This window comes from Amblyomma maculatum, chromosome 4 (assembly GCF_055883805.1).
Source record: "Amblyomma maculatum isolate TAMU_Amacu chromosome 4, ASM5588380v1, whole genome shotgun sequence".
NCBI classification, from domain to species: domain Eukaryota; kingdom Metazoa; phylum Arthropoda; class Arachnida; order Ixodida; family Ixodidae; genus Amblyomma; species Amblyomma maculatum.
In genome coordinates, this window is record NC_139347.1 from 58,088,836 (window position 1) to 58,113,060 (window position 24,225).

General features: G+C 45.3%; 2 protein-coding genes across 7 annotated transcripts in view; one reads left to right on the forward strand and one right to left on the reverse strand.

Moving 5' to 3' along the window:
• Window positions 1-346: 346 nt before the first annotated feature.
• On the reverse strand, window positions 347-1,267 carry Chchd3 (Coiled-coil-helix-coiled-coil-helix domain containing 3). 2 transcript variants are annotated; one of them, XM_084601617.1, is made up of 2 exons: window positions 1,111-1,267; window positions 347-932 (listed from the first exon to the last, which is right to left on the reverse strand). In XM_084601617.1, the coding sequence occupies exon 2, from the start codon at window positions 928-930 to the stop codon at window positions 439-441; it is 492 nt and encodes a 163-aa protein (XP_084457743.1). In that variant the 5' UTR covers window positions 931-932; window positions 1,111-1,267; the 3' UTR covers window positions 347-438. The 2 variants fall into 2 exon arrangements, with proteins under 2 accessions (XP_084457743.1, XP_084457744.1); XM_084601618.1 differs by having other exon boundaries at window positions 1,051-1,186.
• A 101-nt stretch (window positions 1,268-1,368) lies between these two features.
• tho2 (THO complex subunit 2-like protein) overlaps window positions 1,369-24,225 on the forward strand; it is a 76,974-nt gene continuing 54,117 nt past the window's right edge. For all 5 annotated transcript variants that reach the window (XM_084601619.1, XM_084601621.1, XM_084601622.1 and 2 more), the window contains exons 1-12: window positions 1,369-1,475; window positions 2,018-2,088; window positions 3,210-3,301; window positions 3,393-3,444; window positions 3,879-3,952; window positions 4,890-5,008; window positions 6,032-6,165; window positions 7,738-7,898; window positions 7,995-8,090; window positions 19,286-19,442; window positions 19,837-20,002; window positions 23,069-23,413. In XM_084601619.1, the coding sequence (XP_084457745.1) occupies window positions 1,411-1,475; window positions 2,018-2,088; window positions 3,210-3,301; window positions 3,393-3,444; window positions 3,879-3,952; window positions 4,890-5,008; window positions 6,032-6,165; window positions 7,738-7,898; window positions 7,995-8,090; window positions 19,286-19,442; window positions 19,837-20,002; window positions 23,069-23,413 (1,532 nt within the window). In that variant the 5' untranslated portion in view covers window positions 1,369-1,410. The remainder of the gene's footprint in view (window positions 1,476-2,017; window positions 2,089-3,209; window positions 3,302-3,392; window positions 3,445-3,878; window positions 3,953-4,889; window positions 5,009-6,031; window positions 6,166-7,737; window positions 7,899-7,994; window positions 8,091-19,285; window positions 19,443-19,836; window positions 20,003-23,068; window positions 23,414-24,225) is intronic.

Sequence of the window (24,225 nt, forward strand, 5' to 3'; positions counted from 1 at the left end):
CATGCTTAACAGCTGTTCTCACAGCAGTACGACCCATGTTCTAGATGGTTTAGCATTGTTCACCCAACTTAAGTTGGTTACAGCGATAATGCATACCCCCCCCCCCCCCCCCCCCTCTCCTTCCTCCTGTTTCCCCTTTGCTGCTTGCAGAACTGAACTAGCTGCATTTCCTGATCTTTTTTAGACCGCAACAGAAGCATTGAAGTATGGCCTCCGAGCTCCTATAACCGGAAATCTCGGAGGTCATAAAAGTAAAATAAAGAAATAAAACGAACGGTAGCACTATTTAAGCCGGTTTTTACGAACACCGGTAAATGAAAGAAAATAAATGAGAAAAAAGCACGGCTTATGTTACTGGTTTATTTTCCTAATGGACAAATCGGTTTTTAGAGGCAAGGTTCAATGTCACCCAAAAGGCACGCTACCGAGCACGCAGTACTAGTGAGCTATAATGTCTTTTCTTGCCTCGTGAACACATTTTGTGAATGCCTCAACGAGTTTTGAACAATTTAATGGCGCACGCTGATTCTTCGCGTAGCACTCCATTACTTTCTGCTGATGCTCCTCGCACACAGGTACACATTTCTGTTGGGTGTACTTATCCTCTACCTGCTTGACAGCACCGGCGAACTTGTCGGTTGCTAACTTGTAGAGCTCTTGGTTCTGCCGCTCCACCTCCTTCAGCCGTTCTCGCCAGACATCTTCAACTTTCTTCAGCTCATCGCGGTGAAGTCTTCGGCTCTGAAGGCTGTCTCCCGAGGCCCACGGTTCGTACGGTGCACTGGCAGCGGTCTGCCGGGGGACTCCTGCCGCCGATATTGTCTCGGTTTCTCCCTTCAACCTCTTCACTACGGAATCGGATATTTTGATGACGTCCGGGGAGTTTTCATTCACAATAGTTACTCTTCGGGTGCTTCCAGACGAGCCCATAGCTGTAATAGAAACCAGAGATTATGAACGGTCCGTTCCAAGTGGCAAGACCACAAGTCAGGTGGCCACAACTCGGACATAGCAATATGTTGGATTTTTCTCCGTGGCTAACAAGCGTACCTCTGTTTAAGTCGTACGAGTTAGTGTATTGGAGTAAAACCCGTCACATATCAACGATACCTGCTGGTTCGGCTCCGCCGTGCTTGGCCCCCCCTCAACGCACCTCGAGCAGAAAATCCAACGTTGCGCCACCAGCGCTTGTACTGGAGACATCCGTAACTACGTTAAAGATATTTGAATAATACAGAGAAATAAAATTACTTTCGTCATTGTTATAGCAGTCACAACGAACTCTAAATTTCAGTCTTGTAGAACTGACGGCTCGAGGTAAAAATGCCCATTTAAACTTTTGTTTACTACCAAAGCGCTGTAGGTCCCCACAAGGGTGCGTTCCGCGCGCTAGTAGTTTTCAGGCAGAAAATGGCGAGCCGGGTTCTGTCGGTGGACGTGTGTAAAAGTTGGGAAAGATCGGGAAAGCTTGATTTGTAAGTGTTTACATGAAAACTGTCGTGTCATCGAACTATTGAACAATGCGCATGTTGAAATTTTGATGCTGCAGCATGTCATTATTGTCATGTTACGGTTTGTTAGGCCTACCTGGCATGGACGCGAGCTTGTAACGATTGATAACAAATGTACAGTTAACTGTACTAAAACTGTACCGCGCACCATTTTTGTATTTCCGAACTCGTGTGTAAGCGCACAAAATTGTAAACAGTGTGTGCGGCGTAGGCACCAGTGCGTTGTGCAGCGCGGTCTCACTTCAACTTAATTGACCGTAAACGTGGTGATATATTGGCGGTTGTGACTCTGTTATTCTCAACAGGTACTGTCGCCGTGCGTAAGTCATTTAACGTTTTTCATTCTCTTATGGGGTCAGCAGCTGCAGGAAATGTTTACTTCACGTCCGGCAGCTCTGACTGACAGTGGCCATTGATGGTTGATTTAGCGACCATTGCCGCTGCAGCGTTTGTAACCGCGTTTTATTTGTTTTTGTTTTCTTCCTGCTTGCGTTTCCGTCATCCAGTATCAAGCAATGCCGTTCAGCAGCTGCTGGTATGCAGACGTCAAGGCTGCCCTCGGATCGAGGAGGGAAGGGTAAGTGCGTAGCTGTAAAGCATTACATATTTCAGTAATGAAATTAGGGCTGCCAAGCTTCCTTGCACAAATAATGGCAGAAATTAAAAGTACTATTTCTTGTAACATGGCATTATATAAACACATCGAAGCTGCTCGTTGTCGTATTGCTGATTGGTTGTGTACTTGCCTCTGGTAACTGTTGAAAATGTTTAGTGGCAAATACATGTATTGCATTTGCATGCTGCTCTAGGCAAATGAAATTCTGCTGAATAAATTAGAGGACCGTTTGGCACTTGTTCACAGCAAATGATGTGATGAAGCGAGAAACTCGAAAATTGTTTGATTCGTTTAAATTGATTAATGGTGTAAACACCTGCATTGACATTGAAATGGCATTTTCTTCCTGCAGTGTCGACAACAGACGGTGATATATGAGAGTTTTCAATGTTCACTTGCACTTGTTAACAGCATGTGAAATGTTGTATCTATGTGATGTGTGGTGCAGTATTCGACATAAATGTAGACTAGTAGTTCAAACATGAGCAGGCTTGTTAAGAGTGCTAGAGCAATGCTAGGTTAATTGGAAGAAGCCAAATTTTTTGAACAGTATTAGGTCTAGGCAGTGCTGGCTTGGCTAGAACTGTGCTGCATTGACATACAATAACAAAAGCTCTCTTGACAAAGCAGCTGAATTATTTCACTTGATTCTTTCCACCAAACAACATTGCAGTATTAAGACAAGCCTGTTTGCATCTACATCACAATTTATTTTCACAACTAGAAAGTAAACTCAGCTGCAAATCAGCTGAGCTATTAAAGCACATGTTACAAAAACAGTGTTATGGATTTTCAAATTCCTTGATCCTCGACTTGGCCACGGATGCGGGATCTAATCCCGGCCGTGGCAGCTGCTTTTTGAGGGAGGCGGAAAGCAAGGTGCCCGTGTGCTGTGCGATGTACCCAGGTGGTCGAAATTTCTGGAGCCCTCCACTGTGGCGTCTCTCATAGCCTGAGTCGCCTTGGTACATTACACCCCATAGATCCTGTAAAATGAGGTTTGCAAGGTAAAAAAGTTTAAAGTAAGATAAAGGGGCTATTTTGCCAAACAAGTAATGTGTCGTCCTCTGTGCTGTTATTAGACCTGCAGATGCTGTTACATGACCTGTGCTGGCACGTGCTGGATGACAGACTCAAGGTGGATCAGGGCCTGGCGGCACTAGCTGAAGTTACCGTAAGTGGCATTGGGGGTGTGAGCGGCTGACGAGAGCCGTGCAGGTTTGCCGACGCCCGCTCCTCTGCTCCGGGGCCTTTGTTTGCCGTAGGCGCTGCACCCAGAGATCCCCTCCATGCTGGTGGACCTGGTCTTCCTACTGGGTATGTGTTGGCCTGCCTGGCTGCAGCTTGCCTTGCTCTGCGCCATCGGTCGTCTGCACAGAGCAAGAGTATACACGAGAGGAAACGCCCTGTGAGTGCAAAGGTATATGGACTGCCAGGTAACATCACATAAAAAATGGCGTGGCAAAGGAGATGCAAGTACCAATACTGGCATTGTATACGGGATCCCTACACTGGCGTGCGTTGTGTCCATGCATGTTTAATGACACCTACTAAGTGCTACACAATGGAAACGGGGGCTAAAAGGACGTGTCAGTTGCCTTTTTGGCAGGCCACCTTCGTGCGGCTAGCTTTGAACATCTCGAAGCGTTCATGACAGCATCGCACCTTGCAGAGAGCGGAGTTTCCCCTCCTGTATACTCTTGCTCCGTGGTCATCTGCCCGGGCATCTTTGACACCTGTCGCCTCTCCAGACTTGGAGACGCTGGCGGTTGACAACCGGGAGCAGAGGGACCGATTCCACTGGCTACTGGCTGGCTGCGCCAAGGTGAGTGTTGTGCATAGCCTCTTTTCTCTCCTCACCTCCCACCCTTCCTTCATTCCTTCCTTCACATGCTTTACGGGTCCACTGTGACTGGGGCAGTTACTCACCTTCCACAACTCTATCCTTTATTATATTGACGCAGTAGTGTTGAAGGCCAGAAAATACCCAGAAAATTCACCATCTGTACTGTCGACATTAGTGTCGAGTGAAAAATCACTGGCATGGCTATGACAGGTGGCAATGGTCTCTGCTCATTTGTCCCTCGCTCATATGTTAGGTTCATCGCTTAACATATGCAAGCATGTCATCTGGCAACATTTTAACCAGGAAAAAGGTAGTGTAACTCTCTGGGAGATTTTCACTGCTCGTGATTTTGAGCACCTGAATCGGGAAATTATACAAAGAAAGCATCAACAAGGCTTTTTACTGTACACTTCAGTAGGCACACTGATTACTGGGCAGAAAGAAATCTGTGGTAAAGATTTACCAGATGTTTAGAAGCACATGCGATATAGTTTGCATACATTAGCCATCTTATTGATTTTGTGGTCGAGTAGTGAATTCTAAATTCTGACTATATGAGATGATAGTAAACTTTTTTGTCTTGGTGAGGTTTCAGTTGTGGCTACTGTGAAACTATTTATGCAGTGTGCCTCCTAACTTGAGCTAGGCGCAAGTTACGTCAGTCCTCTACGGTTGCATGTTGGCTACTTCAGGGTAAAATTTTCTTTAGTCTTATATTAGGCAATATTAGCTGACTACTGTTATCCTTGAATTTAAAGAAAAAGTACGGGCTGATGACAGCGGTGTTATTTTTGGTCGTTAATGTTAGTGGAATTCCTTTGTTTTGCATGCGTTAGCCCTATTTCTGGAGGGTAGTTGTACTTCATAGGAGCAGTGGCAGTTTTGCCATCACAATTTCTTTTTCATTTTAATACAGATTGTGCCAGACTCCCTGCTGAAAGAGAGAGTGGACATTGAATCACTGGGGGATGCTGGAATTGTCAAGAGTAGTAAAACAATGCTTACAAAGTTTGTCAAGATTAAGACACGGCTCTTGTAAGTAGCCTTTTTTCCTACAGCAGTTCATATTGCTTTCAGATCCTCAAGGCATCATTTAGCACCAAAAAACTATCATTTCAAGAATCATGAAGGTGTACTAACTGTTAGTGCTTAGGTAACTTCATTGTGCAGGATAAGGCAAATTACAGGTTCTTTATGACATTCTAAATCTGAGCACTTTAAGAACTTAACTTGATTTTTTTTTACTGCCATTGCATATCGGCTATTTGATAATTTGTTTTTCTTATGGAATAATTAGGAATCCAAAAAGTACCTTATCTGGTTCCCAACAGATTTTAATTCAGAAACCACCTTGAAAACAGCCTTTGGCGGAAGAGTTTCTATTCAAGTTTAGGGCCTATATAAATATACATATCAAAGTGGCCTGGTGCATATGTTTGGCTGTCCTTTTAAACATGACACTGCTCTGTGGTGATTCGAGTTGCCTCTTTTTTACTGTCAGCTTTACAGTTGTCCAAGGCCTTTGTCTGCATTTGTAAAATTCTTTGCTTGGTTGGTTGCTGGGCGTGCATCTTTGTCTAGGCTTCCAGTGTTGCGAGAACAGTTTGACGGTTACATGCTCCGTTTTAGTGACAAAAAAAAAAGCTTTTATTTCGGTTTACCAGCCAATCCACTGTTGCCATGGCACAAAATCTGCTGTACTCTGCAGAGCAGATCCTTTTTGGCTGGAAAATGTGAAAGATAAGCATTCTAACTTCAGGATACACTCCGCGGGCACCTTCTTGCCCGCTATGCGGTTGCGTCTTAAAATCAGCGTTGATGGGCATTTTCGGTGGTGAGTGCACCCCGTCTTGCAAAAAAATTAATTTAAATTTTTCCACTGCACAGATGACAACCAGACTTGGTGAGAAGTTTAATACATGCATTATCCAAAACATCAAAAATTTAAAAACATTTTTTTTTTAGTGAAAATTGATTTTAGTCCCGTAACTTTGACAGCTGGTGGTCTCACGAGTAAATAAACAGACCTTGAAATACTTTTATTGCTCTGTTGTGCAGTTACAAGCAGAACAAGTACAACCTGTTTCGAGAGGAGAGTGAAGGCTATGCCAAATTGGCAACAGAGCTGAGCCAGGAGATCACTGGCAAGATCAGCCCGGACTACATGATTGAGGTCATGAGATCTCTCATAGGTGAGTGCATTTGATCTGTGAAATGGCCCATTTTTTTGTTTTGTTTTGTTTTGTTTTGAAAGATTACTGTTGAAGTTAGACATTTTTTTTTTCTCCAATATTGAGTGACTCTCAGTTAAGAGCATCTGATTCAGAGAAGTCTCTACAAATGAGGTAGCTGAAATTTAATCTAATTTTATACTCTGTTCTGGGAAATGTGGGGCTTATTTCTGTGTGAGTTCCCCATGGCTTTATGTTCCTGTTGATTTTTGCCATGACAAAGTAATGACTGAACCTAGGTTTTTATGTGAGAAAACATGCATTTGGCTGTAACCTCAGGCTTTCCTGTCTCTCTAAGTAGCACATTTAAATCCTTAGCATGGGCATCACCGTTTTATGCAAATCGCGTTTGGGGAGGTGTAAATCAGCGGTTGTTGGCTGCACGGGTCGTACCTTGATGCAATCCTCAGCCTGTCCTACCATATTTACTCGAATGTAACGCGGCCACGAATGTAACGCAAGGGGCAACTTTGCATATTGCCCAATGGGAAAAAATTACACCATGAATGTAATGCAAACTAAGCACTTGAAAAAGTTCCTTTAATAGACATTCTGGCACTTGCAGTCTCATCAGAAATGCTCATTTGTCATCGTCGGAGGCAGAGTTCTCGGAAACGGAGTCCTCCTTTTCACTCTCGTCCTCCCAGACGATGTCGTCTGTAGCCTTTGCAGACAGGCGCATATAATCTCCTCCTGCTGCCTCCGCTACCCACGTATGGTAGATTAGTTGACGTCTAGCCGTTGAGCTGCCTCAGAATTTTCTATTTCTTATGCTATCACAATAGCTTTCTTATGAAGCTAGCGCGTTGCCATCGTGCGAAATGCTATAACGGAAGTAGCCGCACTAATCCACTGCGAAAGATACAACACGATTTTGAGCCTACGAGCAAAAAGCGCAACATTTTTACATCGGATAGATTGGGATTTGACTGATTTGGCTTCCCTGGTACTTTTGGCTTTCCGTGGTAAAACCACGGAAACGGAAACAGAGTGGTGAAGAATTCAATATGGCTGTACCTCGGCAGTGTATGGCAATATGAGAGCCAAAAACCATGAAAAACTCTAGTTACATTTGAGCAAATACTGTAATTAAAAGCAGCCTGCCCATGTTCTAGTTAATGAGCGTCCGGTGCCATAGACATACATGATGGGCGTTGACCAGGGGCACACTCCTAGTTCGAATTACCTGATTTTCCTAATTAAAAGGAGTGGGTCGAGCTGCCTAGGTTTTAGTGTAGTAGTTCGTGTCGCTTTCCAGCCCCACTTTCTTAACCCCTTTTTTTTTTCTCCTTGGTGCTCAAGGTATAGTGAGGAAGATAAAGGAGCTGTCCAGCCAGTGTGTTTGATGTTTTATTGCATGTCAACTGTGGCATCCTTCCTATTTTGTGATGTCACAGGCAGGGCATCAATTGCTCTAGACTAGTGCCTTTCTCAACTTCAGTTTTTCACTGACGTCTTCTTGGTGCGACTAGTGCTTGCCTCACCTGTAGTTATTGTTGTATATCTCTTACCTCATACTTTGTTCTGACGCAGGTTGCTTCAATTTGGACCCCAACCGCGTGTTGGATATTGTCCTTGAAGCATTTGAGTGCCGTCTTCACTTGGAGGACTTTTTTGTGCCTCTGCTGACGAAATACCTGCAGAATCCAGCTACCATCAGCCAAGTTCTGGGATTCAAATTTACCTTCTACCAGGTGGAGTTCTTACAAGCTTGGCACAGCTCGTTTAAAAAATGCCTACTTCATTTTGGCTCCCGTTCGGAGCACTAATGTTCTTTGTTTTTGGTACAGGGAGAAGCTGGAGAGCCAACACCATCGTCACTTTACCGTCTGGCTGCTGTCCTCATTCATAATGAAGTTATTGCGCTGGATGACCTTTATTCCCTTGTGAGTGCTGCAGTACTTGGATGCTTTGCGATTCCTCTTTTGGGTCCTTCTGGCATCAATACTAACTTTTTTCAACTGCATTGTTAGTTTACCTTGACTGGCATTACACGTACAAGTGCAGCTGCCTTTTTTTGTATACTGTGACTGTGCAGCAACTACCGTATTTACTCGCACACATTTTTTTCAGAAATGTTACCCATAATTAGTAGCTGTCGACCTATATTCGTGACCAAAGCGAGCAAAAATATAGAGCTAAAGGAGTCCTATTGTTGTGCCCGTTGTTCAAGCAGCGCTGGCTACACGGGTAGTATGTTTACCTATCTGTGTTCGCAGCAAATAGACACAAAAAGTAAAGGTGACATTATTGCTCGCAAGTCTAACAAAAACGTTCGGCCATTTCGGCAATGCGGCCATTTGCATTCAAGATGCCCATGCCGGCGAACCAACGATAGAGCAGTGCTGGTGTGACTTCGCGATCGAAAATAACAGAGTTTCTGTGTGTATCCGCATCGATCGCTCTTTTGCTCATTTCTGTGGTCGTATCGTGGTAGACAGCTTAGGAAGCAGTCTATTTTGGCGTTTAAGGGGGGACACGGGTCTTGAAGGCGGAAAAATCGCCCAAAAATCAATTTTTAGAAAACTGAAGTATTAGAATCTACAACTATTATTCTCTGATTCCACCAAGTTTCTCACCTCTCGTGTCAATATTTGAGGCGTAATATCAATTTATAACAAGTCGGCTGGCTCATTTCAAGCTGATGTTTTCACTAAAATAGCGCATTTTCAAAAAAGTATAGCTTCCGTTCCACGGCCGCGCTCACGGCGATCTTGGTCTCTTTCGAAAGAGTGGCTTTTCGCCTTCAAATTTCGCGCTCCTGCGCGTCGTTTCGCTCATTGGTTCGATACAAACAAAGAAAAGAAAAAAAGCCACAGCACACGTTCCTATTCGTTGCTTCGGTGCATGTGACAAAAAGGGACCCTGTGATTGGCCGTTCGCGTCTCGCGTCGTCTGCTGCGCGCGTCAGGGCAGTCGGAGCCGTGCCCTTAGACGCCATCTTGCCTAGTGCTGTCATCCTTGAACGCCTCGGAGATCTCGCAGCGATGTCTACGCCAACGAGAAAGTTTGCGATGCGTCATAAATACGGCAAAAAAAGGAAAAAATCGTCGATCGGCAATGCTAAGAAAGGTGCTTTGGTGTTGCGAGACGCCGAAAACGAGCAAATTCCTGCGTCCAGTGACTGTGTCGACGAACCTACGGATCAGCTAGGCCTAGCGGGCCCGTCAAGCGAGCACACTTCAGACGTCAGCCGCGTTCGTCACGATACAACGCTTCTGACGCCTTCCGATCTGGCAAGTGAAAAGAGAAAAGCCGACGCCAAACTGCGGGAGTTGGATTCAACGCCAGCAACGAAACGTAAGACAGACTTTGCCGCCAGTGATGCCGCGATCTGCCCGCTTGATGAGACGAGCTTCGCCGTGATTTGCATCGAGTCGATCAACAGCCTTCTTGACGGTGCAAAGTGTAAAACGTGTGGAGGGAGTGTTAAAATCGGCCGAGGTGATCGCGAATACGGCCTCGCTGTCAAGCTTTTCTTGACATGTGTCAACTGCGGCAACAAGGCATCGGCGTGGAGTTCGCCGCGTGTGGACGGAAAGCAAAGTGTAAATCCTTTCGCTGTGAACATTCTGTCTCCGCGCGCGATGCAAAGTACCGGCAACCGGCGGACTGCATTCAACGACATCTTTGCCGCGATGAATATTTCCCATCGTGGACTGCACACGAAAACGTGGCAGAGCTACGTAAAAGAAAAGCTGACGCCTGCCGCGACGCGTGCAGCCGAGAAAGTGACCGTTGAATGCGCGGAGTCAGTCCGGAAGCTGTACGATGAACTGAACATTGACAATCCTGGCAACGTAGCCGTGTCCTACGATGGGACTTGGATGACTCGTGGGCATTCTTCCCACATCGGAGTCTGCACTGTCATCGAGCTTTTTACGGGGCTTGTCCTAGACTACGTTGTCCTGAGCAATTTTTGCGCAGGTTGTGAGCGGGGACCGAAAGTGGACGACCCCACATACCAAGAATGGAGAGCAAGCCACGTCTGCCAGAAAAATACTGATAAAAAGGCTGGTGAGATGGAAGTAGAAGCAGCCCTAATCCTATTTAGAAGATCGCTCCAGAAGCACAACCTCAGATATACAACGGTGCTGTCAGACGGCGACAGCCGGTCCTTCCTCGCCCTGAAAGATGCCAAGTGTATGGCTACGTTGAGGTCACCAAAGAAGATTGCATTAACCATGTTCAAAAGCGGATGGGGACAGCTCTCCGCAATCTGCTGTCAAAACAAAAAGGGTCAGGCTCGGAACCACTTGGTGGTAAAGGCAGACTAACTGGTGATCTAGTCAACGAGCTAAGTTCTTACTATGGCTGGGCACTCAAGTCCCACAGTGGCAACATAGAAGAAATGGCAAAAGCGGTGATGGCTACCTATTATCATGTGACATCAAATGATCAGGAGTCGGGTCACAGCCTTTGCCCAACAGGTTCAAGTTCCTGGTGCCGGCAAAATGCTGCCAGTGCCAAAGGAGAGCCAGCCCCAAGGCACCGCTACAGCCTTCCTAGTCATGTATGCAAGGCATTGCGACCAATTTATGAGCGCCTCTCTGACAAGAAGCTCCTTGAGCGATGTGCAAGGGGAAAAACCCAAAATAATAATGAGCCTGCACTCTCTCATATGGGCACTGGCACCAAAAGAAAGGCACGCATCCCTCTTCAGTGTTGAGGCTGCAGTTGCAGAAGCAGTCTTGAAGTTTAATATAGGGTACCAAAGGACCTCGGTAGGAATTTTGAACGAGCTGTGTTTGAATCCTGGCCAGAGAAGTGTGCGGCGTATGGTAGAAAAGGACAAGCTTCGGTCCGTTGCATCTACAAGCAAGCGCGCATCGGCAGAAAATTTGCAGCGTGCTCTGAAAAAGCGCCACAAAGGTGGTAGTGCTCAAAATGACTATGCCCCTGGGGCATATTAACAATGTCTGGTAGTTGACATGTACATATTTTTTACTTTTAGTGATTAAAAATGACTTCCGTTTGTTTTTCTCATTTTCTCAAGATGTGAATTTTGGTCTCCTGTCAAGTTGGTGAATGCGATATCTCAACACCCATTGCAGATACAGCAATGATTTTTGTTTCAGCATTAAGCCAAATATGTGGAGCACACAATGTGGCAAGCAGATTTCTTAATTATTGCTTTAAAATTTTTTAAAATGGCACTTTTTGTGACCACTGTGTTTCCATGTTATGACTACTAAACTTCAATGTGCAATAAAATGAAAAATAATCATTAAATCAAAAATCTGCTTGCAACATTGTGTTCCTTATTCATTCTAGTATATAGCTATATGCTAATAAGAAGTTTTTGTGAAGTGGTTTTTTTCCTATTGTTTTCACAGCAAGTGCACCATTGTTCTTAATTATCTCAACGCCTAATTGGTAAAAAAGATCTAATTATATTTTTGGAATCAGCACCAGGAACTGCACACGTGTGCCAAGTTTCATCACTTTAGTTCAAAAATTAAAGAAAATGGCTTTAAGACCAGTGTCCCCCCTTAAATAGGCACCAAAGCCAGTGTATTAGTTTATAGTGGAGGTCGTGATCAAAACAAATGCTTCGGCATGCATGTCGAATCCGAAGTCGCGCATTACACAAATATTAAAAATGGAAAATTTGCGACAATTAAACCTCAGCAAAAGCACTAGCGCAATTGTCAAGTCGCTAAAAAGATGCTGATTAAAAGAATGACTGGTTTAGCCAATTCATAAAGGTGGCACTCGCGTCCGCTTTCACATTGTTTACTTTACAGGTTTCATACGGGGCTTGTATACCAGTCACTCGGATTGCCTGTCTTTGTTTCCTTCTGCGTTGCATTTGACGATCACATTTGCAGTTGTGAACTTGAGTGGCAATGTCACGTTGACAGAACTACACCGCTGACTTCAAGCGACAAGTGATTCTTTTTGCGGAGAACTTGAACAACTGTGCTGCTTAGCGTGAGTTCGCCGCAAGTGAAAAGGTGATTAGGGTTGGCATGAACAGAGGGACCGACTGTTTGCTTTTCGCGGGCCAGCAAAAGGGAGGTATGAAGCTCTCGAAAAGAAATTGAGGCTTCAATTGGAAGAGGAGCGTGTGAAGGGTCTCCAGGTGTCATGCGAGGACATACAAACGGAAGCTCTGCAATTGGCGCAGTGAGGTGGGATGGGTTGGTCAACGTTTAAAGTGAAGCGATTCGGGGTTGGGTGCAAAAGTTCATGCGGCGCAACGGACTCTCTCTTCATCGTGGAATGACCATCTACCAGCATTTGCCAGCAGAGTACGAAGAACGGCTGTTGGGAATTCCAGCCGTGCATTCTGAGGCTCCGGCATCAAAAGGATTTTAGTCTTGGCCAGATTGGGAACGCCGACCAAATAACAGTCTTCGACAAGCCCAGCCGTACCACTGTAACAACGAAGGGGGCAAAAGACGTGTGCCTGTTGATGACTGGCCACGAGCATACGCGATGTACTGTTATGCTGTGCTGCACTGCGTAGATGGCTGGAAGTTGTCGCTGTACATCATTTTTTGCCAAAAGACAATTCCAAAGGATGAACCATTCCCAAAAAAAAGGGATCATCCCAGCCATTGAAAAGGGATTAATGAACGAGGAGATGGTTAAAAAGTGTGTAGATGAAGTGACCACGTGCTGACTTGGGCCTTCCAAACATGCTCGTCTTGGACTCGTTCTGAGGTCTCATTTGCCCGAGCGTCTCAAGGAAGCCCTACAGAAGGCATGCACGGACGTGGTCGTCATAGCTGGCGATATGATGTCTCAGTTACAACCCGTGTATGTCGCCATGAACAAACGTTTTAAGGACTGCATCGCCAAATATTACAGGGAATGGCTCTCGAAGGACAATGCAGCCATGACACCAAGGGGGCACCGCTGGAAAGCCCCGCTCAGCGAAGTGGGTCAGGGATGCGTGGGAGGATCTTCTAGCCGAGATAATCGGCACAAGGTTAAAAAAATGCGTCATTACTAATGCACTCGATGGTGGTGAGGGCGACGTCATTTTTGATGCCAAGGTCGCCTGCAAAGCATCCTAAGAAGAAAAATTTCCCGACAGTTTCGATGAAGATATGGCTTGTGACAGCGACTAGCGGTATTTAGTAGCTGAAGGTTTGTCATGTGCATGTTTATCTGTATTTCAAAAGATATGGGTCGACATATATTCGAATAACCTTTTTTTAATTCCTCGGCGAGCCCAATGTATCGGGATCGACTATATTCGTGGTCGACCTATATGCGAGTAAATACGGTAGTCTATTGTTTCTGGTACAGTCTATGTCAAAATTTTGCAGCTTAAGGGATTTTGCTTCTAAGCCCTGTAACGATGCTCCTGGAGCCGCCCATGGAATACCAAACCTGGAGAAGGATGGGGATGAGATTTGTCACAATCGAGATTGTAGCTGCTGAACATGTGCAATGACCCCCTTGGGCTGTGCTTTTATTGACAAAGACTGTGCATACTGTCGCAATAAGCGAAAAATGTGCTGCACGAAATATTTCGAGGAGTTGATCTAGCTACTTAGTACTAATTGACTGCAAATGGGCATACCTAACCACCAAAGCATGCCAGCACGGTGACTAGGAATTCCTCTCGCAGCAGCTCTTGCCTATCGCAGTAACATATCGACATACAGTCAAACCTCGATATAACGAACACGCATATAACGAATTATTGAATATAGCGAACTCTTCCGAAATATTTTTGTCGAACACATGTATTTTTAACTGCTCTTGCCTATCGCAGTAACATATCGACATACAGTCAAACCTCGATATAACGAACACGCATATAACGAATTATTGAATATAGCGAACTCTTCCGAAATATTTTTGTCGAACACATGTATTTTTAACTTCCCATAGCGAACACGGTTCGGCATAAAATGGATATTACGAACTTCGCGACGCCAAGCACTACCTCACTTTAATAGCAGGAGGCAGGCTTCGTTGCACTGCATGTGTGTTATGCGGCGCAGCAAACGTTCAGGATTACCTCGCAGGCGCTGACAGCGCCACAGATGCCACGACGGCATTGGGAGTTGACAGCCGAAGAAATCTATGGCCTCTGAGATTACTCCCGCGCGCCTGTTTGTGCGCACGGAGGTGATCTCGGAGGCCATAAGAAATCGTTTGCATCTCACAATCACCGACAGCGCCGCTTCAGCGGCGGCGGCAGCGGCACGATCGAATGTTGTTTTTGCCTTTTTGCATGGAGGAAGGAAACAACTTCCTCTTTTGGTTTTTGCGCCATTCGCGTTTTTTGGTTTTAGTGTTAGCAGCGGCGTGGCCGTCGTAGCGTTCGGCGGAGGCTGCTGTCGGTTGTCGTGCCGAGTGTGTTGCGCGGGTGTGCTTAGTGCTGTGATGGCGGTGAACGTGAAAAAAAGAGCAGAACTGAGATTAAAGACAAAGCTCAAGATAAAGGCAGTTTACAAGAAGAGACTGATTGACACTCTTCTCGTGAAGCTTGTTATGAAGCAGGACTTGAAGATCGACTTTGAAAGGCGAAACGATTGCCAACTGCTTTCGGCACGCAGCTTTTGTTCCAGCAGAGGCCCGCGCATCAAGGGACGAAGCAGAAGCAGAGCTCCGCGGGTTTGATGAGGTGACATGCCCGCAACAATGACTGTAGAGGACTTTGTAGGCTGCGACGACATCGCGGCGACCACGGCTGTACTGACGGACGGCGAAATCTCTGTGGAAGTTTCTGGACATCCCGCAGACGAAGCTCAGGCTGACCGTGCAAATGATGAGAACATTCCGACTTCACAAGAAGCGCTTGCTGCATTGGATTTACTGCGCCGCCACTACAGTGCTATTGAGAGCAGTGGGTTTGCCCTTGTTGAGCGTTTGCAAACTGTGGAACAGGGCGTGGTACTGAACGCGATCAACACAAAAAAGCAGGCCGCGATAACGCAGTTCTTTGCGCGCAAATAAACGGACGTGACCCAAGAAGGCACCCTCCGAGTTGCTGTGCCTTCTCTGATTGAATTTTGCTGCTCTTGCATGGATTTTCTACGAAATTTTATATTACGAATTACGGATAGAGCGAACTATTTTCCGATTTTTTAACTGTTCGTTATAACGAGGTTTCACTGTATTGTTACTTGTCGCCCCGTAACAATATTTTTTCTAACATGTAAAAAAAAAAGTTGTATTTAGCAAAATGTAGGATCCAAACTGCCTAATTTGGAAAACTAACTTTTGAATGAAAGATACAAAGGCATTTATTGGCACATTGCACTCGTGTTGTTTTTGATACACAGGAGATTTTGCAATACATCCTGTCAGTTGACTGCAATGGTGAGCAGGGATCACTTCGTTTTTTCCAAATGTTTCGTGCCCTTACACATCATACCTGCCAACCCTCTCAATTTGCTCGGGAGACCCTCCAATTTTAACTGCACTTTCCAATTGTACGAGCACTGCCCTGTATCTCATGGAAAATTGTCTCTGCATGCAAGAATTGTTTTTGCAAAGAACTTCCTTCAGAGTGCACAGCCGCATGGCAAACACCCATCAACGGCTGTACCAACGTTGGGCTGCATTAAGGATAGCAGCATCATTGGACAAGCAGCCAATGAAAGTTAAATCAAGTCAAAGTGGTTGCGGCTTGTTTGCTGGTGCAGAATTTTATAGAAGGCTTTGCAATATGAAAACCGGTATTCTTCCTGTGAAGGTTCCGAAGCAGCTGCTGAGGCGCTGCTTCGGAATTATGCACGGTTGTCGGTCTGGAGTATTTGTGCCGGTAAATGCCAGAGATACTCTCACAATCTTGAATAAATTCTCAGTAGCTGACGGTATATTCGGGACAAGCCAGTTCAGTCCCTATGTCTCCTGATTCTTTTCTTTGCCATTGTTGCTTTGCATTAAGCCTATGTGGGATTAGTGTTTCGGTGCTACGGAGAGCATCAAGAAAAAGAAAAGGTCATCCATCGTCAGCATAATTTGTTTAATTACTATGAAGCCTACCAGGCATTAAGAGGGGACATGGCTCTTAAAGCTATTTTTCTAATTTTTGTCCAGATTTCATAAAACCTGATGTTCTGATTCAGTTTCTTGCACTGATTTCAAATTTGTAACTATTTTTGCAATTGGCCAATTAGTTCAAAGGACAAATGAAATTAATTGTTCATAATTTGTGGAAACAATGAAAAAATAACCGCACTAAAAAACGTTCACATGGACACATTGCTAGGTACTAGAAAGCATAACGAATACAATATTAGAAATAAGTTTCTGATATAACAAGCATTAGTGAGTTTATAGCAGTTCAGATTTTTCAAATCTACTCTAAATCGGACAGGAAGGCACTCACATTTGGAACCATGGACCTTGAACTGCTATAAGTAATCATGGTGACATATACAGTCAACGACCGAATTTTCGGGCATGCCCGATATTTTTTGTCTTCACGGCACCGCCACGAGCACCATAGAATCAATGTATAAGGACCTCTGAAATTTCAGGTGCTCGAACCCCCCGCCGTTCAATTTTCCGGACTTTTTGACTTGATGGAAGGTCAGAAACCACAATTGTGTTATATACAAAGCTGCCATTTTGGCTATCTCCCAGAAATCTACTAAGCGTTTCACTGGTATCACTGCTTTGAACCAAAACTAGTCGAATCTAGCAGACACACACCGATTTAGTGTGGCCATGCTGGCTATGTTCGCCAGCTCTGCAAAACTCCGGAGGCGCCGTCATGGCGTTTGCACGGACCACATGGCGCACATGGTGCTTGGCTAGCTTGGTGCGTGGTTGTGCCACGGTGCTATGCATTTACAACTGTTTTCGCCACGTTGGAGAGGCAGCAGACTTGCCTGAGAGCGACAACGTGATTAACGACCTCCTCTTTGCTGGGGTTTTTATACCCACTGAAATAACTTTTGAACAGTTCGTCGACGCTGACAACGAGCTTGACTTCTGCGCAGAACTAACCGATGAAGAAATAGTCCCTCAGGTTGTGATGGATTCGGAAGACTCCGATGTTGAAGAGCCAACGCCTGCGCCGCCTACGAGCGCAGAGTTGACGCGAGCATTGTTGACGCTTTCATCGGTGTACAGTGCTGACATTACCCTTGCTCAGATCGAGGCGAATGTGATCGCATGTAAGCGGAACGCACTCCAAACAGCGATCAACAAGTTGTTACTGCAGCAATAACACCGGCTCCCCTGACAACACATATGTAATAAACCGGCTGTCTGCTTCATACAGAGTTTTTGAACGGCTCTTTTCAGAGCCACCTCACTGATGCTTTGGCAGAGTTTCGGAAGCCTACTTTGCCCTTGACCCTCTTTATCTTTATGGTGTGTTTTTTTTTTTGCATGCATTCATTTTTCCGGACTGCCTGAATTTTCGGACATTTTTATGTTTCCGAGAGGGGGTCCAAAAAATCTGTCGTTGACTGTAGCTCGCTTAGATCTTGGATATTTATTTCATCAGACTGCAGGACCCATGATGCGTTTCAACCACTCAAATGCTGTCACAAACTGGGAAAGCGCGGAAACGAAATCACACCAGTAACTGCTGCATCGTGCACATGTGGCTCTATGTGGTGCGATAGCGTGGGCATACACTTTTTTCGTACATTTTTTTCTTGGCTACTTTCTTCGTCCGAAGGTGTGTAGTACAGTTTAACCCGGTTATATCGAATCCAGATATATCGAAATTTGGTTATATGGAACTCGCGGAATATCCCCTTGAAAATCCCATGTAAAAGTATAGGAAAGCCGCGTCATATATCGAACTCAATTTCACCGGTCATTCCATATATCGAACTCCGCCCCACGCACTGGAAAGTGTGCCTTCCCCAAGGACAATCGCATCACCCTTGGCCGTTTGCCAAGTGACGTTTTCATGTCACGTTATCGTTTCCCGCGGGCCAGCACATGCCGTTTGCAAGCTATATGTGTGGGTGTGCCCATTCTTTTGCCGAGGTATCTGTCTCCTTCAGCACGCGCATGCATGCGCCAAGCCAGCTCAGCCCATTTTCAGACAGACCTCCGACGCTTTCCCCACAATTCCGTTAACCAATTAAAGTTTACTCTCCCTTTCTCTCCAGCGTGTGTTGCGAACCCTCTTGCGCAGCGGCTGCGGCTGACGTGGCTATGGCGCCTGCGACGTTAAGAAGCAGCAGCTTTTTTTCTCTCTCTCTCTCTCTTTTTTTTTTTTTTTTGCCAGTCATCCATTCTTATCGTAGTGCTGTACGCGCGGCGTAGCGTAAGATATGGCGGCTGCGGTCGTTTAAAAGCAACGAGATTTTTTTTTTTTTTTTTTTTTTTTTTTTTTTTTTTTTTTTTTTTTTTTGCGGGAGTCATTTATCTTTGCATGTATGAATCTACGAAAGCACGCGGTCAGCTGCTGCGATCATGACGGCCGCCCCAAGCGCGGCGTGATAAATCGAACCAGGCTTGTGCTATCACGCCATCATGGGCACTCTGCCAAGTTCGCTCCCCGCCACCAGCAGGAGCTATCAAAAGATAGACACGCTCGAAGTTATCGCTGCCCATCTTGGCACGCTGCCAAGAAATGAGCTGTGGATGAGACGAACGAAACGGAATGACGCGCGAAAACGCATGCAATGCAAGGAGTGCCGCATGCAAGCGAAAACGCTCGCGATTTGTTTTGAGAAATCGAGCTGCGGAGCGGCAAGAGGGACACAGTTCCAACAAGTTTGAAATCTTTCGCTCTGTCGCTGCCGCTCGTCGCTGAGATCGCTCAATCGCTTGCATGTGAGCGAGCTGGCCTTAACGCTTTTTTTTTTTTTCTTTTCCAAATTCTGGGGTGCAAAAGTGGAGGGTGGGTTCATTATGCGAGTGGGTTGATTACGTGACAAATACGGTATCGTTTTTTCGCATCATAAGTGCCGTCACAAGCCGATTTCTGTATATCGAATTATCGATATATCGAACTATTTCGCAATCCCCTTCGAGTTCGATATATCCGGGTTCGACTGTATTTATATTGCGACGAAGACAGAAATTGACTGCCGATTTGAATATAATAAGCAGGCCCAACTGTGTGCACTTGCAGCTTCGGGACGGTGCACTGCTTACGATGACTTCACTGCTCATATGTAACTCTCGTATGTAGCTCCTGCCGGACGATACAGCCTTGGCTAAGCAGCACAAAAAGGAGGAAAATGCTGCGCTGCAGTATGCCCGACGCACAGCCATGGTGATTATGTCCTCTGAGAAAAAGGATGATGACAAGAAGGATGAGGACAAGGACGACGACCTCAGCTTGGCAAGTCTTTCTGGGGCACTTTTCTTGTTGCTTCTGAAGCATCCTCTCGGAGTTATGCGTAAGAGCCAGCCACAGCCTATAAACTTGAAATGGACTTCGTTTTACTAACTTCGCATTCGAATTTCACCTTGATCTTTTGTGAAGTTGTAGATGAATGTCCAAAGATGATTTTATGAGCAGAAACTCAAAACAGAAAAATTGCTCTGAAAACTCTCATTTTTCATGCACATGTCAGCTGTGGAAATGTCCATTGGGAATGTTCTTTAATGTCCATGCAGCTGAGCTAAGTTTTCATAAGTCATTTCAAGTTGTCTGCTTCAAGATTGAAGTCATTAAGATGTGGTTGCATATTTGGCTTGATTCCTGGGCATTGTAACATATTGCCTCTGTGCAGGAAGAGAACCAAAAGCTGGGCCTTTGCGAGGCCCTCCTGGAGGTGGGCGACTGGCCCAATGCCCAGCAGCTGATGAAACTGATGCCCGAGCACTACGCTGTATCTCACCCACACATCGCCCGCCGTCTGTGCCTGCTTGTGCACGCCTTGGTGGAACCGCTGTACTCAAAGTGAGCAACGCTGGCTGCTCAAAGTGGTCTCGAATTCTAAACTGCAGCATGGCCATAGCTCGGTGTAGCTTTTGGCATATGCCATCTTCATTCGCATATTGAACGCCCTATTAACTTGGTTTTAAATATACAGTCGAACATTGTCACAACGAAGTAGCATTGTAGCGATAAATGAGTTTGTTATATCCAATATTTGCTGTAATAGTAGATACAGAAATCTGCAGTAACCAATCATCAATTGGGCTTGTGCAAAAATCGTGTACCAAAATTCACTCTACCTGACTCCTTGTAGCACAGGACAGGCGATTCATTATGACTTTTGGGGGCTGTATGACTAAGGTTGTTGGTGTTCTGTGGGTCTGACATCACTGCACTAACTACCCGGAGCTCAATATAAACCAAAATCACTCGGTGTAAATAATGCAATAACAAATTATTTACCGCGCGTGTATAAATCACAGTGTGTTTATTATGCATATTGGAGCAATGCACAACATTTGAAGTAAGGAAGAAAGAAGCCAACGAAAAATTGGACGTTTGCCCCTTATCATACACTTCGTATTCAGGACCAATGTGTGATGTTTCGTAGTGAGCGAAAATTTGACATTTTTGGATTTGGCGAATGCAACAACATCGCTACACACTGTTTGCATAGGTCTAGAGGAGTCTTCACGAGTGCTATAAGGAAAGGAGGGTTTTGCTTTAGGTATTGAAAAGGCTTTGGTTTTGTGAGTTTGGTTATAATCGTGTGATGATGCCCGATTCTTTTAGGAAGGCGCTCGTTGCAGTGGCGCAATTAATGGTTAGTGTGCTCGACTGCTGTATATGAATGCAGGACTGAATCCCAGCCATGGCAGTTGTTTTTCGATGGAGGCAAAAAGTAAGGCGCTTGTGGGCTGTATGATGGCAATGCATCTTAGGGGAGGACACGGCTGTTTGCGGCCGAAAATCGGTCTAAAAATTGGATTTTCGATTTCTTTATTTTCGTGCTCCTGAGATGTTTCCGCAGCTAGCTGCAAAATTTGGTTGAAAAATATCACCTATTTCGCACGTTGCGGCGTTCCAAAGTTGCGAATCTGAACGCTTGGCCCTTTAAATTGAGGTCAAATTGCGCTGAGATTTGATCGGCCACAGTTCGAGAAGTACATGCTCCACTGGCATCATTTTGATCTCGTTCGAAAGAGCGTGATTCTATTCCTATATCTCTGATCAGTGTCCATGAGCAGACACCCGAAGCGGAAAACAAAGGGGCAAGATTGCTCAAAACACACTGCTATTGTGCTTCAAAAGCATGTGACAAAACTGATTACTTTTGGTTGGCTGCCGGCGTCGACTGCTTGCGGGCTTGCACCATTTTGAAAAGTTCTCGCAGTAAGACCTAGCTGGTTTAGCGACATTCTGTTGTCACGATGACGTCATAAAACGCGAAAAATTTAGATTCAAGCATCATACTGATCTAAAAAATGAAGGAAGCTAGAGATAAGAGGTGTGGCGGTGATGCAGCATAGCGGCATCCTGTTATCCGCAATCAGTGATGAAGCGTCAATGCTCCGCGATAGGCCATAGCTGATGGTGCTCGGCGCAGCACAGAGGGGCACAGCAAAGTGAAGCGCTGACGATTTCCTCGAAGCGATTCTTGCCACGTACGAGCATCGTGATCACGACAGTGCAGGTGATACCTACGCAGTTTTCATGGGCGTGACAGATGAAGTACACAGAAAGGTTCGTGGCACAGTGGCAGCGGCGGTCGCGAAAAGGCTTCACGTGCGGCATACAAAATCGCAAACCTTGTCGAAATAAACTTGCTTCTGAGTTGTAGGCGCAATTACCTTGACGGGAAGCAGTGTATCCACACCTAATGCCAGTCATAATTCATTTAATGAGTGGCTGTCACCCTTGGCAATTAAAAAATATGCCAAAAGCATTATTCGCCGATTTCTTAAAATTGAATTTTGGACACAGTCACCATTTTGGAGAAGTGATATCTCTGGGTTCTATATCAGCTATCTCTAGAATCCCTTTTTTGCCAGAAAGATAAACACATAAGTTCTGCAGTAACACAGCTTTTAATTATTTGCCAGAATTATACAAATAAATTATTTGTCTCAGTCACCAAAATGGCCTTTTTCTTTTGAAAGTTTGGCAAGCCACAACTTTTGTCTAAGTCATCCTGGAATGCCCATTTATGCCTTATTGCAGCCCTCTGCGATTATAGATCATTTAAGGTTAGAAATCTTTTCCACAGGATCTAACGTTTTCTAAGCATGATTCCTCCAAACAAAAGACCGGCTTTCTTTAATTTAAAACTACTTGCATTAGGTAAAAAAAGTTTGCAGTTTTGGAATGAGTATGAGAAAATGCACAAATGGCGCAAGTCAGGTGCAAATCTGCCCATAACTAAAGGAAATGATTCTAAGAGGAATGTCTGGAACCTTCCACCACGGCATAAAACTCCTTTGTAGCAAGTTACTCGGACTGACAAAAACCTTTACTATACTAGCGTTTTTACTATGTCAGTTGGTGATGACATGGCCCTGAAGATTCTGCCAGGTAATTAAATGGCTACTGACTAAATACGTCTTTTTGGTTTATAAAAAAAAATACCATCACACCTCTCTTATCGTCTCTTTTCAGTTACAAGATTTTTCTTTTACAATTTGCGGAAGTACCTGTTTAACACGATTGTAACATGGCTACAAATATAGCTGAATATGATTTCATGAGAGACCCAAATATTTGCATGAACACAGCATCGTCTTCGGTGTTTCTGTCATTTAAGAGGCAATAGACGAGAAATATGTGCATAAACAGTTTTATTGTTTTTTAACATGTCAATTTTTTTTTCTTATTCTTTGTGGGAAGGTTGGGGTGTGCATTTATTATGTGAGTAAAGATGGTGCACGCGTGCTTGTGGGCTTCCTACTTGAGGCCCATAAGTTGTTGTCATAAAGATGCGAAGGGTAGCAAAAGTTTGCACAGGCTGTATGGACCATTAGCCTCGTGGAGCAGTGGGGATGCGAGTGCTTGCAGGGTGACATGGCGTGGTTCCTGTTTGTGTGTCGACAGGCACAGCGGACTGCCCGAAGGTTTCCGCCGATCTTACGGACCCCCGCCTGGAGGCCTGCGGCCACTGCCCCTGGTGGAGACATTTGGCGAATTCCGGACCCTGGTGCTGCCTATGCTCATGGCTCTGGGCCCGCTAATGCACATAGACCCCGTGCTGATTATCAAGGTAGTCCGGCTGGGCCGGGCCTTCCTGCATCAGAAGGGCTCGGCAGCGTCTGAGCTGCGCTTTGACCTGCTCACCCTGCTCGGGGAGACGCTGCTCCCGTCACTGTCACTGATGGAGTGCAATTGCTGTGTGGCTGATGAAATCTGGTCTCTGGTGAAGCTCTTCCCCTATCAGCAGAGGTCAGTAGTTGCGCTCCATGCACGCCTCTGCAGTGTACGGTGTGTCGACGTAGTATCAGTGTTGGCCTGCCCAGAATGTGCTGCTATATTGGATGAGTCTTCCTCCTTTACTGAATGTGGTTAGCGTGGATGCTCAATGGATGCAGTGGCCAGGAAGAAGCAGAATGCAACATTGAGTAAAAATTGAGGCTTGTATTCGCAAAACAGCCCTCTTATATAACCGGAGCACATGCAGCGTGACTTTTCTTCAGTAAGATTCTTGATTTCTTTTTCTTTTCCCAGAGTGATGTCAACTTGCGTAACATACCTGCACCTGAGTGAAATTACCGTACATACTTGTGTAATGGCCGCAACCTTAACTTACCGGCCGGCTATTAAAAAAAAAATTGTCGGCTAAAAGAATTGTTTCGTAGTTGAACCTCATTATAATGGAATCAGATTTTCAGTGAAAATTTTGTTCGCTGTATCTGTAGTATGTATCATTGCTGATGGTGCGTGTCCACTTAGCTCCAGGTTGATGTGTGCAGGACGACATGTTCATGGCCGTAATGATTTTTATGCAGCCGAAATTGTGCACGCATGAAACAGTTTTAGTGCGTAGCACTACTAGCCGCAGTCACGGACTCCACCAACATCTGTCTGAGGTCGCTTTCTCTCTCTCTCTCTCACCGTGAGCTTGAAGTGCGAAAAAGAAGGTTGGGATGCATGCGTCAGGTGGTCTAGCCAGAAGAGGCTGAGCAGTCGAATAGCCGCAGCTAACGAGAGAGAGGCGTATATCACAGTGGAGGCCGCTGTGGCACAAATGTGATGGG

Bases quoted from the DNA above. Each gene is read 5' to 3' on its own strand.
- Chchd3 (XM_084601617.1), bottom strand. From the start codon at position 930: ATGGGCTCGTCTGGAAGCACCCGAAGAGTAACTATTGTGAATGAAAAC.